The 16,037-nt window shown below is 42.0% G+C and overlaps 1 protein-coding gene across 1 annotated transcript in view; it reads left to right on the top strand. All coding sequences in view use genetic code 11, as the record gives it.

Moving 5' to 3' along the window:
* EGR_07113 (Partitioning defective protein) overlaps positions 1 to 16,037 on the top strand; it is a gene marked incomplete at both ends in the record, with an annotated part of 24,579 nt that extends 8,542 nt beyond the window's left edge. Inside the window, 7 exons of the mRNA XM_024496362.1 lie at positions 5,132 to 5,403; positions 9,237 to 9,748; positions 12,818 to 13,050; positions 13,284 to 13,583; positions 13,940 to 14,155; positions 14,283 to 14,522; positions 15,636 to 16,037. Of these exons, the coding sequence (XP_024349203.1) occupies positions 5,132 to 5,403; positions 9,237 to 9,748; positions 12,818 to 13,050; positions 13,284 to 13,583; positions 13,940 to 14,155; positions 14,283 to 14,522; positions 15,636 to 16,037 (2,175 nt within the window). The remainder of the gene's footprint in view (positions 1 to 5,131; positions 5,404 to 9,236; positions 9,749 to 12,817; positions 13,051 to 13,283; positions 13,584 to 13,939; positions 14,156 to 14,282; positions 14,523 to 15,635) is intronic.

The raw sequence follows: 16,037 nt of genomic DNA, 5'->3' as shown, positions 1-16,037 counted from the left end.
CCCCTGTGTGCCTTGGTTCCGGGAGGAGAAATTTGCACAGAAATTACTGATTATCAAAATATATGTCTTTCTTCCGGTCAAATCTTTGCCAAATACGGACTTTTGGGGGTGTGGCATACCGGTTTCTTCAGTCCACTGAACCCGAATGGAAGCAAATCCTGACAACTTGTTTCAACCAATCTAGTATCCAACTAACCGCCACTTTTAGTAGTCATTTAAACAAGGGAAGTGCTTTGCGGTTAGGCTGACCCTTAAAAGTAGGGAAACGTCTTTTAAAACGCGAAATTTTGTCGCTTTAGCATACTAGCTTTTATGGCCTATCCTGCAGAAAACAATCATTGGGTGATTTTTTATTAAAATTTTTTGCATAACTGGCTTATACTAATGACCGAGTGCCCTTCAGTGAAATTGCTCATTAGACCAATCAGCACTGCGATCAGCGGCAATTTGTCAATTGCGTCTTCGTCGATTGCCACCTGGGCGGTTTACACCGTGACGGGGTACTCCCGAAATTGCATTTATCAGAAAAGTTCGTGCTTTAGGATTATAATCCTGCTCCTTTAAAACACCAAAACCGTGGGGGCGTAAATGTGACTTGACTACCCCTTTGTCCTATTATAACCTTTTCTCCCATTTTTTTAACCATCGTTAAAAACTTCGCCCCTATTTTAACGACTTTTCTTGTTAGATCAAAGAAAACGCCTAAAAAGGAACCAAAAATCCTCTCTAAACTCCATCGAGTTCTGACTGGAGGCAGCGGTTGTGGAGTAGCAGACAAGGGGGGCACTAGTACGCCCTCCAGTGAGGGTGATTTTGACAGCGCGGATCACCCAAAAACGAACAGTTCAACGCCTGTTCCTCAATGCGAATCGGTAAGTGGTAATTCCTGAGGCTAATCGGTGCATTTGACCTCCCCCGTCATGATTTGACCTTATTTTTAAACGTAGCGATTCAGAATTCCCTTCCATATGGAAGAGCCTTCACTTGAGGCGGGGCTTTGAAGCGTTAATATCTCCATCAGTTAGCAGACCGAACCAGTCGGTCGAAGTCACTTCTTGCAATTTTTTGGTCAACACTTCAATTTCTTTGACGTGGATAAATAAAGCAGGAAGCAGTGTTTAAACGCACGAGAGCCTCGAAACTTGCTATATCGTGCTAAATTTGTTCGCCTTTTGTTTAAATCCGCGATCTCTTTCTCACTTTACGCTGATTGGTGGAGTACTTTTTGCCGGTGTATCTAACTGGAAATCCAGCGTGTGGGGCGATTTTTTGTTTTAGCTGAAGCAGAGGAAGTACTTGTCTTTTTCCTTCTCAAGATATTGTAAAATCTTAAACCACTCAACTTACGTTCGTGGTCGTTCATCTGCTTGAAAAAAAAACCGGACCATAAAAGTCGGGGCGGGAGGCGATTAGCGAAGCAGGTGAAGAGTTAATAATTTCCTAATCCTCGGATTAGCCAAAAGTGGACTTTTTGGCTTTTTTTGTCCGGTTTTTTTTTTCGTACCAAAATTTGCTTTCCCCTGTAAACAATCTTACGCCACAGCATTGTTTGGAGGGCACTTTGTTTGAACGAAATGCTTCATAGGTTTGATTTTGAAAATGTACCAACCTGTTCATTTTAACATGTCTTTGCACGAAAATTTTAATAACTTTTAATAACTTTTTTTTTTCAATTCGTTCGCCCTTTTTAAGGTGGAGATGGGAAAATTTACGAATTACCTAAATTTTACCTGACTCAATTTAAACAAATGCTATGGCTACGAAAAAATAAAGCTGCAATCGGGTAAAAGAGTAGGAAAAAACAAATCTTTGAGAGCTGGGACACCATGATCATGTTCATGAACATCATGAACGGGTTCTTCTGCTCCCTCCCATGTTTCAGACCCCTTGATTGCGAAGGCTGGGTGGCGGAAGGAATCTTCCGTATGGAATAGATGCCCATAATATGGGGAAGATATGTGCATATGGCTAGAGAAAGACATCTTTTGTAGGGGCTTTACAAATTGGCAAAGTTACGTTGGGGGGATCAGCATTTGCCTCCTTCCTTGGAATCGGTGTCGTCCGCTTAGCCGCGGGTTTGGTGGTAACTAACAGCTTGTCACCCAAAAGGTCCATTTAAGTAACCATGTAAAGTCTCTGTGTACTTAATAAGTCACTTCATTTTGCAATGTTTTCTCATTATTCCTTAGTCCTCCAGATTTAAAAACATTAAATACTACTGAAATACTACTTTAATGAATAGAAGTGCTACTTGCTTTTCTTGCTCAGTAGAGCAAAGAAGATTATCTAGACAGAACAGGCCCACGACGAGACCTTTGGGTGAACCAAAAGATTTATACCAACCTTCTATCCAAAAAACTGTGTTGTTTAGGACTGAATGAAATGGATTTTATCGAGGTAAGCACATAGTTTACCCAGAAACCGATAGCTTTTCGGCCACTCTAAATTAAGCATTGTTCTGGACAGATGGCCTTAAACTTTTCTCTGAAATTTGATTTTTAAAGAGCAAATTGTTTTCATGAGTTCCAAAACCCCTTTGGGGAATTTCGTTTTTAGTTTGGAAGGCAAAAAGGCAAGTGTGTGGGATGTCGTTTCACAGGTTAGGAATTCGAAGGTAACGCCTCACCTCCCTGAATTCCTTCTTGACAGCGTAATAATGCTAAGCATGAGGGGATAGTTTGTAGCCACTGTGTAGAGCGAGTGGGTGGAATGACACCGCCGAGGTGGAAGTACAACCGGAGGAGTACGCGGTCATTGGACTTTAAAATACTTCTAACTGTCGTCACTTGGACTGTTTGTAAAGAGCTCTTGCGTCAGCTGTAAATAATGGAGAGACAGGATTGTGGTGGTCCATCCTCTGACTACGCATTTTTCTATACAAGGCAAAAGGCATTGAACTGACTGCGTCATTTCCATCTGTCAGTCGGAGTTGATTTTACAGGCCTTTGGTGGAAGGAGGTGGACCTCAGGCAAAGTTGTCCACAAGGTGATGAATTTCATGTCCTTGATTTGAAGTGATCAAGTCAAGCAAAGTTCCTTCAAAAGCAAGGGTTTTGAGATCTTGCTGATCTGATTTTCGTGGAAATTTTTTTTTGTCTGACTCCTTTTGTACCTATGCCTGATGGATTATCACCAAGCGAGTGAATACTCAAACAAATTAGTCAACCTTTTCCTCTGGTAAATTTTTTGAACAATTTTGCAAAGAGGAATTAAAGGGAAGGAGTCGGGGGTGGGAAACGCTCCATCGGACTCTACAAAGAGTTCACTTCCTTCCTTCTCTATCGCGAGTGAGACATTAACTAATGGACTGCACACCTGAAGACATTTTGTTAAAATGCCTTTTCTTTCTTTTTTCTATCAAATAATGCAGCTCATTTTGCTGAGCTTTAAAATTACGGCGCGTGGATTCTTCTCCGAATGCTGTGCTGCGGAGTGGAAGCGCAAGCCGCGTAGAATGAAATGGTCGCGGAGCTCAGTTGAAGAGTTGAACAAAACTTTTTTGCATAGGAGCCAAATTAGCTAATTTGAACCAAAAAGCACTTTTTTGACAGAAAACAAGGCGATTCAAACACACACCGCTTTCAGCTATACGAATTGTAGAGTCGGCTAAAAACTTAACAACCCGCTTTGAAATCTTCTCCCGAGGGAACGAAATAAAAGCCTGTGCGGTTTCAGTGGAACTTGTTGTAACATGTTGCTGATTGGAGGGGACTTGTGAAACGCACGCGATTGTTTATAACCAGGCCTTAGTCCAACAACAAGACACGCCTTACTCGCTCCATCCTCACTACTACTCACTTATTTTCAACCTTCATGTCATAAAATTTCGGTTACATACGGTAGTCATTGTTTTGGCTTGACGGATTTACAACCCGTTTGTAGGTCGATTTCAAGGTGGCAGAAGCTTCTTGTCCGATTTCACTCGGAAGAGGGGCGGTTGCAGAATGCCCCACTCAAAATATTTTACTTGGACAGTAATCCTTTACAGATCCACCACTTTCGGGTGGATCTTCAATATCTGTCGGTCATGAGCAATCATTTTTTTTTCTATCCACTAGTTAACTCGCCTTAAAAAAGCCTTTGATAAAGGTGACTCTGGGCTGGGAAACAGTTCCCTTGTATCACCATCAATGGCAAAAGTGTACAGAAAGTTAGTCAGCTCCGCGCCGCATGCCCCAAGAAACTTCATAGTTTGCTAGTATTTTAAAATTTGCCTCTTTTATTTTGTAAAATGCAGCCTTTGTAAATTAGTTTGGTGACTAGGGACTTTTCTTGCCTCAACTCCAGAGGATCAAATATATCAGTAATTATCATCTAATGACCCATTACTTCACGTTCAGAAGACTGACCTAGTGTGGACGGAAGATGCAATTGTTTGCCATGACTTGAAGGTCAAACAATAACCTTGGCTGAGACCAGCCTACTTACCCGTCTATCCGCCCCCCGCACCACTTTTCACAGCTACGCAAGCATAATCCCCGACTTAAAAATAGTCATAGATAATCATGAAGAAGATTTGCACCGTAGAACGAGAAGGAGGAAAGGAAGAAGGGAAGAACGGCAGCATTTTTCGTGCATATCTTTCACATCCTTCTGAGGATACTTCTTCAAGATGCAAACGATGAGTGTCACCTCTTTCTTCATTTGACATTCGACAATCATATGAACATATGGTCACTAGGATAGGCAGTTGGGATTAAGGAGAAGGTGGCCGGGGGAGGATTTTTATTTAACTTCTGGAGAAAAAAACCTTGTAAAGGGAAATATAAAACAGCATTTGTCCGGTTTGATACTCTATATAGGCTTATCATTTAATGCAGTTGACGACTTCAAAAAAGGTATTTTCCACAAAGTATTACTCAGTTACAGTACTTTTTGTTAAATTTTGTTGGATTTGGCAAATAAGAGGTGTTTTTTTGCCTCTGAATGCTAAAAAACTGTGACACAATCACCATGTAAATGGAACTGACACGGTTGTGGGTCCCCTATGTAGCACTTTGTTCATTCCCCTTCTAATGATTGAATTCTTTTTACTTTATTGACAATTTGGCATTTTATGATATTAATTGGTTAAATTTCTCACTTTTTAAGCACTTTTTCCATCTTATTTCTCATTGGCTAATGTCTTCAGATTCAAACCACTCAGCGCGAGGCTTCACCATCAGTTTGGCAGCTGCAAAATTCCTTATTGGGCGAGAGTCACAGTGCATTCGTTGACCTTCGAAAACCACCACCACCGCCTCCACCAATCATGAGCTCTACTGCCGCAGTCACCAACACCATCACTACCGCTGGCACCATAGCCAGCATGGCTCTCAAGGTCATCACTTCACCAATGGGTGTGATGGGACACCCAGCACCGCCTCCACCCCCTAAAAGGTCTCCTCAAACGGTGTTGACGGGGTGAGACCAGAAATTTGAGCGTTTTGTAGTGATCCTACTAAGTGTTTTATAATTTTCTTCTCTAACATTTAGAAAAATAACCGTGGAAATATCCATCCTATTCTCTTAGATAAAGAAATTGTAATTTTTAATTAGATATGCAAACTTGTCATCAGAATTAAATGGAGAACTATTGAATGTTAGCTGATCAAACGCCCATCTCTGTGGGAAAACATGGTGAAAAAAATACTCTATAGTAAAAATTTTGCCATCCCATTTACCAGGTTGACTTACTTTGTGAAGAAATGGAAAAGAATTAACTGTTGGGATTGAAGACAATTCGAGGAATAAATTCAGATATACTAAGGCGTACAAAGCATAAAGTTGTATAATAATAAGGGTGGTTGGGTGAAGAGATGAATGGATGGATTGATGGATGGGTAGATACAAAATGGATGAAGGCCAGAACCTGCAGAAATTGGGTTTTATGCCATTGACAATATTAAAAAATTGAGTCGTAGAACCACTTAATTTGGTTCAGTTACCCTAGATAACAAAATTTTGAAGTGACCACCTCTTTACTCTACGATTTTTTGCTATATTGTGGGCTAAATTTGGGAAGACAATCTCTTCCATTATGAGCGATCTTCATTTTAATCAGCTACCAGCGTTATTTTCCATCTTCTTTACCAGTAAAGCATTTCGGACAAAACTTTGCAAGCCAAGATGCAGATAATGCCTTGAATGGGCAAAAAACTCCACCTGCAAATGCTGTCCTTCTCTACTTCATTTGTCGTGGGTATTTCGCAACTTTTCCAGATCCATGAAAACGCACACACAGAGATAGTTGCTGTTGCGGTCCTAGAATCCTGCACTGCAGATGGAATGATACCCTGATCAAATAAAAGTTCCATTCTACTATGCAACCTCCTCAGATCTCTGTCCAACCCTCTTCTTCCCCTTGCCTCAGATCCTCTTACTCAACTTTTGTCTTGGACACCTGTAATTTGGCTGGTCGTCACGCAGCCTAGGGGAGATTTTAGAAAAAACCCCCACAAAGTGATAAACCCTACTCAGGATTATTGTCCTTCCTCATTTCTTTTGCCGTGATGTCGAAGAGTTTTCCTAAAGCACATCTATATAGACGTAATCATGGCAACAGCCTCTTGTTCAGTAGGTGGAATGATTACCTGAAGAGGCAAAATCCCCTATTTAGCCATACGGGATTCTAAAATCACCTCGCAGGTCTCTTATTCTCCTTCCCTTAAATCGTCTTACTTAACTCTCGCCTTGGGCTCATCTAATTTGGCCAGCCATTGCACAGCCTAGAGGAAGCTTTAAAAACCAGCCACGGGGCAGGAGCGGCAGTCATTAGAGTCTTCTAAGGGGAAAAGGCTATTCGATGTCAATGTCGCAGTAGATTGGTGCGAAGCAGGTGGTGACATTCATTCATCGTTAATAAGTGCCAATTTTTTCCACTAATTCCGTATCCATTCACCCATTTATCCTGTATCTATTCATCAATCTGTCTACCCTTATCCATCCCACATCCATCCTGTATCCATCCATCCATCCATCCCGTGACCATCCATCTATTCACCCATCTATTCCATACACCTCTTCCATCCACCTTGTTTCGGTGATACTAATGTGTTTCGTAATCACCTCATTCGGGTTAGGATGTGGCCTCATCGTTTTCCTATTCCTTGAATGTTCCAGTGAGATATCTGTGTGGGACCGAACACAGAGGCCCATCCACAATGGAGCTTGTACCTAATCTGAGAATAACGTTTTCCAGGTGGAATCATCTTTGAGTATGAGAATACCTATATCGCTACTATAGGTTGCAAAGTCCTTTAAATATCCAATGAGCTACAGCCATGACTAAAATGTCTGAAAAGGAGATTTTGGAACTGAAAAGGACGATAAAGACGTAAATAGCTTGTAGGTAAGGCGGATGGCGATGTGGAACTCTACGATTTGTGAAAGATTCAAGCATGGAGGATAAATTTATCGAGCAGCTTGCACTAAATAGGAGCACCCTTCTTGCGATTGAATGCATTAATATTTTACCAAAGGCCGATTTTATCCCAGTCATGTAAAAGTCTACCGCCTTCCTGGTGACTTGAAGTTAGCCACATATCTAGAATTTTTATAGAAATATCTTAAAAGTTCAGCTGTCGAAAGTGTATTATGCCTTTTCACCTAAATCTAGAGGCGGTTGCCGAGGTATAGATCTACAATCTTGCCTCAAGTAGGTATAAATTCGCTTGAAGAAAAAGAGCCGAAAAAGAATGTTGGATGTTCGGAGGGAAGAGGAACAATTCAACTGGTTTGGAAGACACATAATGCGGTGACGGACACACGTTTTCCACTTGTCTTGCTTTGAGCCTCTCCCTTGGCATGCTTTGATACTTCCCTGACCATCACGACAACAAAAACAACAACGGTAGCTACTGTGACATCGTACCCGACTTCAGTTAACTTAATCTTTCTGTTAACCATCCACTATAAAATGGAAGCGATTGCAAAAGTCGGGCTAACGAGTGGACAACATTTCTGCGGCTAGGATTCTTAGTTGATACTCTCCTCAGTTGGATTGGCGAACGTCTTGAAGCTTAGATCTCATCGAGCTTCTAGCTGATGTTATTGGCTGTTAAAGTCTTCCCTAGACATATCTTTACTCGCCGATGAGCATCCGTCAGTCCTTGACAGTTAGGTGGCTGGGTAATGGAAACTACCGGCCAGAAGTTCCATCGCCGACAAATATAACATTTAAGATGGGGATGTGGAAGAATCCTTTCTCTACTTTTTTCGTACGCTATAATAAAGGTCTCTAGTTTATATTTTCTGGGCAGATCATCGTCTCTCTGACTTTGTTGGCAGCTTTCGAGACAACCTTAAACACGGCGTACAATTGTACTTCTTCAGGTCACTTGCATCGCCTTCTGCAATTAGGCAACCGCTTGTGAAGTTGAATAGACTGTAGTCGGAGCGGAAGTTGAGAGGTTTAGGTTTTTTATTGCCTCCAGAGTCCAAAGAGCAATATTTTGTCTCAAAAGCAAATATGTTCCTCTGAACGAACAAAGAAGCATTCAAGCGACATTGTTATGGGAAAACGCAAAACAAATCATCTTTGAATCCCCATTTTTTCTTAAAACTACTATGTTATCCGGGATTTTACCATAAACAGATAAATCTGCTGCTTCCTTATTTCTACTGTACTAGGTCTCTCAGCTCATCTATCACTATGACCTCTGTTCAGGCCTGTCATCTACGCTTCTCACAACTGGCATCTCCTGTGTATGAAATGCATTAACTTTCCGGCATACATGCAATCGGGAACACAGTTGACTTCAGTTACAGCGTAATGTTGCTCCCAAGGGGGTCTACAGCTTTCCCTTTGACCATTTGAACTGCTTGATTTAGTGAACTACACATACTTTCCGCTCGGCAAAAGTGCATAAGTCGTTCATTAGTATCGTGGATATGAGGGCAACAAGTACAAGCACATGCAACATTTAAAGTGCCGCTCGCCAGCGCGATCGATAAAGACTACGCCAGAATGACCTTGAAGGATGCTGGTGGTTTGTCCAAGAGGGTGTTAGAATTGATATTCTACTTATTTCGAGTAAAGAAGCAATTCCAAGTAAATCTGTTGAAAAATTCTTAGGATATTGATTTTTGGGTTTTTTTGCTTGCGGGGATATATAAACATCACACATGTTGCATGAAAAAGTGGGTTTTATAAAGAATGCTAGTTCTATTTTAAGACCAAATACATCCCTCTTTAAGCACATTTTTATTGTAACGAATTATATAGGCATTCAGCTTTATTAGAAATATTTCTTTAGGAAATCTGAAGACGTGGCTCCACAACATAAATGCAACGCTCCTCAACCATCCCCACCACTGCCTCCAGCACCGCCACCACCACCTCCAACTAAAGAAGCCTCCGTGGTGATGCCCACTCCTCATAGCTCTATTTTACAATCCCATCTGCGCGTGAACCCCTCCGCTTCCCTCACTAACGAAGCGTCTTCCATAGACGAGGCTTCCGTTCTCCACATGACTGACCTCTTAAACCGAAAACACGCTTCCGACAGTGTGCGTGAGTACCTTCTTTCAGCAGCCGCGGAAATAGAACATGAAAGGGAACGGAGGTTACAAGCAGCTGCGGTGAATGTGGTAGCATTCAGGAGGAGGGTTCCAGCGGTTCAGAGGCACCCACTATTTGAAGCGACTAGAACGTCAACAATGGGGAATTCTGCCTCGCCTTCAGGAAATACGATTGAAAGGCCGACTTCAGCAGTGGTTCCAAAGGTTTTACCAGCGGAAGAGGAGATTACAATTAGGCTAATAAAGGGTGAGTGAGAGATGGAGAAATTGGTGTTGCAAGACCCTAGTTTTGAAGGTCATATTGAAGAACGTGCAAAAGGTCATGATGGAGGTTAGTAGGCTATGCATCCACTTAAATATTATCCTAGACCCCGTCATTTGCGCTTTCTGTGACTACGCTTTTAACTCGGTCATCAGAAAGTAGTCGAGCGAAAGTAAATCGTCTTTGAGGCAAGAGGGAGGGGTATGCATGGTTCCTTAAAGGGTGATTACTTTAGGATTTCGAAAAGTGCTTGTGCATCTCGTGGAATCTGAAAGGACCCACAACAACGGCTTTATTTCCGGCATGTAGTGCTTTGAGCCAGAGCAGCTTAAGCAGACACATTTCATTTAAATAGTTCACCTTGGGTTTTCCGCATTCTAGTATAAGAGAAAGGTTATTAAATAATTTTTTCTAGACTAAGTTCTGGAAACCCAAAGGCGGTAAGATGACCAATTTACGCAGGATTTGCCAAGGAGGAAGAAATGCGTTATATATTCTAAATACCATCAGTTTTCTCCTTCATATTCTATTAATCTAAGGAGAAAATTAATAGCAATTAAGTGATCATGTAGTTGGTGGATCAGGTATCGTTCGAGGAGGTCAAAATGTGACCCGCCGACACCTTTAGCCAATCAAAATAGAGGTCTAAAACCAGTTCATTTCCTATTGGTCGAAGAATTAGGAGTTGATTTAGCTGACTCGTACCCCGCACTAGCTTCTTATCATAAATTTTAAACTTGAAATTGAGGCAAACTTTGGAGAAAATATCTTTTTCAGCAGGGTGTTTAGAATTCTGAGCGTAGTTAAAGAATATTTTGCAACACCATTTCACTCCTGCAAATGCGATGAGGAAAAATCGCTTAGTTGCAAGAAGGTTCTTGATCTACTTTTCTCTTTCAAATAATTGTCTTCCCCTACCACCTATAATCCTATCTAAATGGAATGTAAGTTGGCCTCTGGCATCAACATCATCGCCAGAAAACACAGGCTTGGACACCGCAGATCCTGTTTTACTTCTACCCAACTGTCTATTCTATATTTCATGTGGGTTTGTGATTGTCTAATGCTGAGACACCAAGAAAAGATGATAGTCACTAGAAGGTGTAGTATTATGAGAATGTGAGGGATGGGGACGAGACAGCATCTCCTCCCCTCCCCTCCCTCCCTCCCTCCCTTCCGTCCGCTATCCCATAGTGTGAATCTCCTCGGGATTAAGTTTTGAGGCATACTTTGACTTGTGAAACCAACAACAGTGATTTCCTTCAACTGACTAAATAATTCCTACCAATTCAAGTGAAGAAAAGGGCAATATCTCATGCTACTGAGGTCTACCGTTTCTTTATCCAGATTCTACCACATTTGTCCTCTCGTTTTTAGGAATGGATAGCCTTCTAAGACATGCGTGGTAGGTAGTGAATGAGCTATGTGTGGATAACTAATCTCCTGTTCGTCCGCCTAATGGTACAATTCGGCAATCCAGCAATTAATTTAACGAAAGGCACCATTTGTTTGGTGGAATTAAAAAGAACTACAATATGTTTGACTTTTAAGCCATTTGTTGTCTGTTAATGCCTTCCATGGGAAATTTGTGTGTCTGGGAGGTTTGACGTCCTGTTTGATTAATGTGGATGCATCCGGTTTATTTCGTCATCCACACAAAACGTTCGTCAAAGCCCGCCACATTCATATGGGGAAAATGACGGCCCCCGTGGAAGTGCTGCATCACCTGCCCTTCAGCAAGGCATCGCCAGAATCACCCTCTTACGCTTTAGAAGCCTCCAGAGTTTACAAGAGGTCATTACATGGAACTTGAAAGAGGAACCGCAGACGTATTTTTCCCCTGAATTGTGAAGAGCCATCAGTAACATAAAAACACATTCAATCGTCTCTGCAGGAAAAAAGCACGAGGTCTTGCTGATCCACCCACTAAATTAGACGGTTTATTTCTTGAATTTTGAGTTCTTTTTAAACAATTACTAAGAGTTGTGCAAACCAGGCTTTTTTAAATCATGTCTGCCCATCAACATACTGCGTAATTCGAGACAGGAAGAAGAACGCAAAGCGATTGTTCCCATTTCTGTCCCGAATTTTCAACAAAAACATTGCTAAAATCTTTAGAGGGTTAAATTCAGTTTTTAAATTAACAGACTCTCTTATTCTCCCCCTTAAAATTGAGGAAGACACAAATGACTAACATTAATCGCACAACACGCACTACTCATTTTACTTAAGCGACCTTCAAATTTAGTAATTTATAAGCAACAAAATGAGGTCTGAACCTTCTCTCCGAAGAGACTATTCACTATTTGTATCAGCATAAGACCAAAGCCCGCGGTGATTGTACGGCCTATACCGTTAACTTGTTGTGACGCTGAACTTCCCTCTATTCTGCACCTCCTCCCCGACGCTTTCTGTAATCGTTTTTTTCTGCACTGACCCAAATAACGCAGTCAGTGCTTTAAAATCCTCCAAAACTTCTCATAAAGGTGGAAATACATCTGAGTATAAGAATAGTGGTGGATTCTATGGGTTTTAATGGATTCAAAATTGCATTCTCTTTGAACGCCAGTTAGTGGAATTTTCCTGGCTTCGTATTGTTCAAGACAAGACGACGCTCTTCAGGGAATACATTTAATAAGTCAGTTGCCAGCCATGGAGACCTTTTTTCCAGAAGCAGGGTTGAGAGCCGAGCTTTGCGCTGCTTGATTCTAGTTGGTACTTCACAATTACTTTAAAACACGGACAACATCGGGGCTCCAACCGGAGTAATCAAGCACTGGAGAATGGAAAAAACAAGGGCTTCTGCTCTGGCAAAGTATGTAAAACTAGAGCCTGGTATCTGTACACATGTCTGGCGGGTAGAATTAGGACCCATCAGGCGCTCAGACTGTAGAATATCCCAGGGGTTTTAAGAAAATTGAACTTATGTAAGATTCGAAAGCTCGAAGACAGAAACACGATTAACGACGTTAACGGTGGTCTCTGGCCATTCAAATAATCACTTAACGAGAATTTCACCAGGGCGGCATTAACACCCTACTTATGTGATTTCAGCTGCCGCCGGTTTGGGATTTAGTTTAACTACACGGGAGGTGTTTTTGGGCGTCTATTCAACAGACCACGCATCCTCGGCCAAAACACAGCTTCAACAGTCTACCTCGAAGCCGCAACACCAAACTCTCCATTTGATGCCAATTTATGGAAGAGCAGTTTGCGTTAAGAGCATAATTCCCGGTGGAGTGGCTCTAAAAGACGGTTCCCTACGAGTTGGAGACCGCCTTTTGAAGGTGAGCTATTCGCGTACTTGTCTCGCTTGGTTGACATTTGCCTCAAAGGACAGATAGAGCTCAGTTCTACAGGAAAAGAGGGTTTTAAATAGCTAAAGCAGTTTTTTGGGAAAATATGTTTCCTTTTTCGTAAAAAATCACAAATAAGCATCGAGGTGTATTAAACATAAATGCTAAGATGTTGCGAATTAGTTACTCTACTGAAATAAATTAAGTACCCATTATTCTCTTAGGTTGATCGCGAAGACGTGTCCACCAAATCCCAGGCGCAGATAGTCTCCCTCCTTCGTGTAAAACCTGTCGGCTCCGAGGTGGAACTTGTCGTCAGACGATCTCAGTGGTTGGCTTCCACGACAATGCCGGCGTCGACGTTGAAGAACATCGACAACGAGCCTGCATATCGAACATTGAGTCCTGGTTCGAGTCTGGGCACTTGTGGTTGCATGTCACCACAATGTCCAGACTACGCACTCCTTCGAAGTCATCGAATGGGCAGCGCGGATGACTCACAACTTGGGAGTCATTCTGAGGTGGTGCTTTATTTATATCCCCTATTTACTTTAACTCCAAATTTGCCTTTTGTGTGTTCTTGTCCTTCCGTTGTGTCCTCGACGATTCAGTTAAACACAGTAGATGACCTCATTTTATGACTTTTGTAATGTATCTAACCAACAAATTCGGGTTTGTTGTTTTCACCAGGTCATCTCTGTGTAGATCATATCACGAGATACTAAAAACGCCTGCATGTTAGCATACGTGAGACACCTTAACAACAGAGAGCTTTCGCTCATCCGTAAACATAATTTTGGAGGCTTCTCCCTATTCGTGGACACTTTATTTACCCCATTGTATTATCTCCTAGCGATTTGAAAAATGTGTTTACCTGAAGCTGGACATTCCCCTGCTGCCCGTGGAAGCGCAACTCCCTGTGGAGACTGATTTGAATGGCGGTGGCAGTGGGGTTGCCATGAAAATTCGCAACCGTCTGGCAGCCATGAGATTGGGCGTCAGCGTGCGCGAGGATCTGCCCGAGTGGTATCCCAATTCCGCTACTATGAGTGGAATTTTTGTCAAGGGGCTTATCGAAGGTGGTGCCGCGCACGCGGTGAGTTCAGCAAAAATGTGTTGACTTGTTGTGGCTATTAATTTGTGTTATTCAGACTAAATAATGCTGACGAGATGCAAACGACTGATTTCATCTAAGTGGAATTTTAATATCCTTTTTATCATAGGATGGTCGACTCCGCGTGGGTGACGAGATACTCGAGGTGAACGGCATATCCTTAGTAAATACTCCCAATCCTCTGGCGCTGCTGCGTGCAGTGCTCAAACAGATCTCTTCCCTGTCACCCCTCAATGCAACCCCCAACTCCCCTTCCAACTCTTTCAACGACCAAAGTGCCGCTTTTCCTGTCGTTCGTCTCCTAATCGCCCGACGCGTACGACATAGGCGTTCCGCGTCTGGTCACACTGTAAGTCCCACCAATTCACATATTTTTGCCACTGGTAGTAGTAATCAGTAGGATGTACACTTTATCCTATAAAAAATACAAGATTTACGAAATAAATAAAAAGCTAACACTTATTGTGTCAAATTTAGGGGTGTTTTCACCTAATTTAACGAGCGGAAAAGAAGGAATTATAACTATATTTTGGCTTAATCATTATCTTTTTTCCTCGCATCACCCAGCTACCCTCGTATTGTCTAGAGAGGCGATAGCAGTGTCAATTATTTGAAAAAAGGTATTTCCATTTCTTTCACATTCTTTCTTTCCTCTCGCCTGCTTGCAACGCTTTTCGTCTGTTTTCCTCTTTCGCGCTTTTTTTGGAAAAGTGATTTCTGCGGCCTAAGAGACAGTAAGCAGGGCTTAGACTCTAAAGTAATGAAAGTGTTTTGTTAACACGACCAAGTTGCCCTCAACATTTTCTTCAAATAAAGGGGAAGGGGCCGAATTTTTAGTTGGGTCTATAAACTGAAGTATTCACTTGAACATTGTGAATCGCCTTTGCCTCGCAAGCAAGCCAAAACAACTCCGTCATTTGAGTTAAGACAAATATGCCATTTGTGGTTAAGAAACCATTACATCCGATTCTTCATGGCTATGACACATCTTAAATGAACTCGAGCACCTTTTCGTTTTATTGTCAAATGAGTAAGTAAAACTAATAAGTGCCTTTTTTCAAATTTAGGACCCATATTTACATTTTCATGTTTAAACGTAAGATATTTGAATGTCGTCGTTTCTAGGGTTCTCGCAGCATGAATCCTCATTTATTTCTATTGCTTTTCACTCACTAAAATAATGGAGCATGAGCACTGATTTCTTTTCGAATATTATTGAATGAAGACACAAATTTGCGAATAATTTGGGTCTCCATTTACCTTTTCCACTACTTGAATATCCCCCAAGAGCAGTAACTTTTTGGCAATAAAACGGTTACTTAAATATGTTTAAGTACGTGCGCTTTTACCCTCTTCTGGCATGTTAATCTTAACGATTACCACTCTCAACGCTTGCACTGCCTCGTGGTGAAAGAAACATTTCCGCTTAAATGTCCTTTTTTAAATTTTAACATAATTTAAGCTTTTTCTTTGCTCTTTCCTCCCAAAAAAGATCGGTTCCATTTTCGGGCTAGAAACTGCCTCCACTACCGCCTCCGAAGCGGCTCCACGAATGGACATTGGTAGGAGCTCTGCTTTGCTCCTCTCGTCACCCAATAGTAGTACCATGGAGGCGTCGTGCCACGCACTTCGAATCTCCGCCGATGTCCATGCCACCAATACAACCGCCACCACCGCCTCATCTACCACCGAAGCGGTTGTCAAGATCAATGTCGGTGGTCTTGAGGACAATGCATCTAGTCCGTCGACCTTGAGAAAAAAGAGAGTAGCCCCCAATCCCATCCGGAATGCACCCCCGTTATCACAGCCTTCAAAAAGTGCCGCTGTGTCGCAGATGAAAAAGGCCTCTGCTGAAAAGTGGTGA

The sequence above is a fragment of the Echinococcus granulosus genome (assembly GCF_000524195.1).
Source record: "Echinococcus granulosus chromosome Unknown EG_S00070, whole genome shotgun sequence".
NCBI classification, from domain to species: domain Eukaryota; kingdom Metazoa; phylum Platyhelminthes; class Cestoda; order Cyclophyllidea; family Taeniidae; genus Echinococcus; species Echinococcus granulosus.
This window is presented reverse-complemented; position numbering and strand designations above follow the sequence as displayed.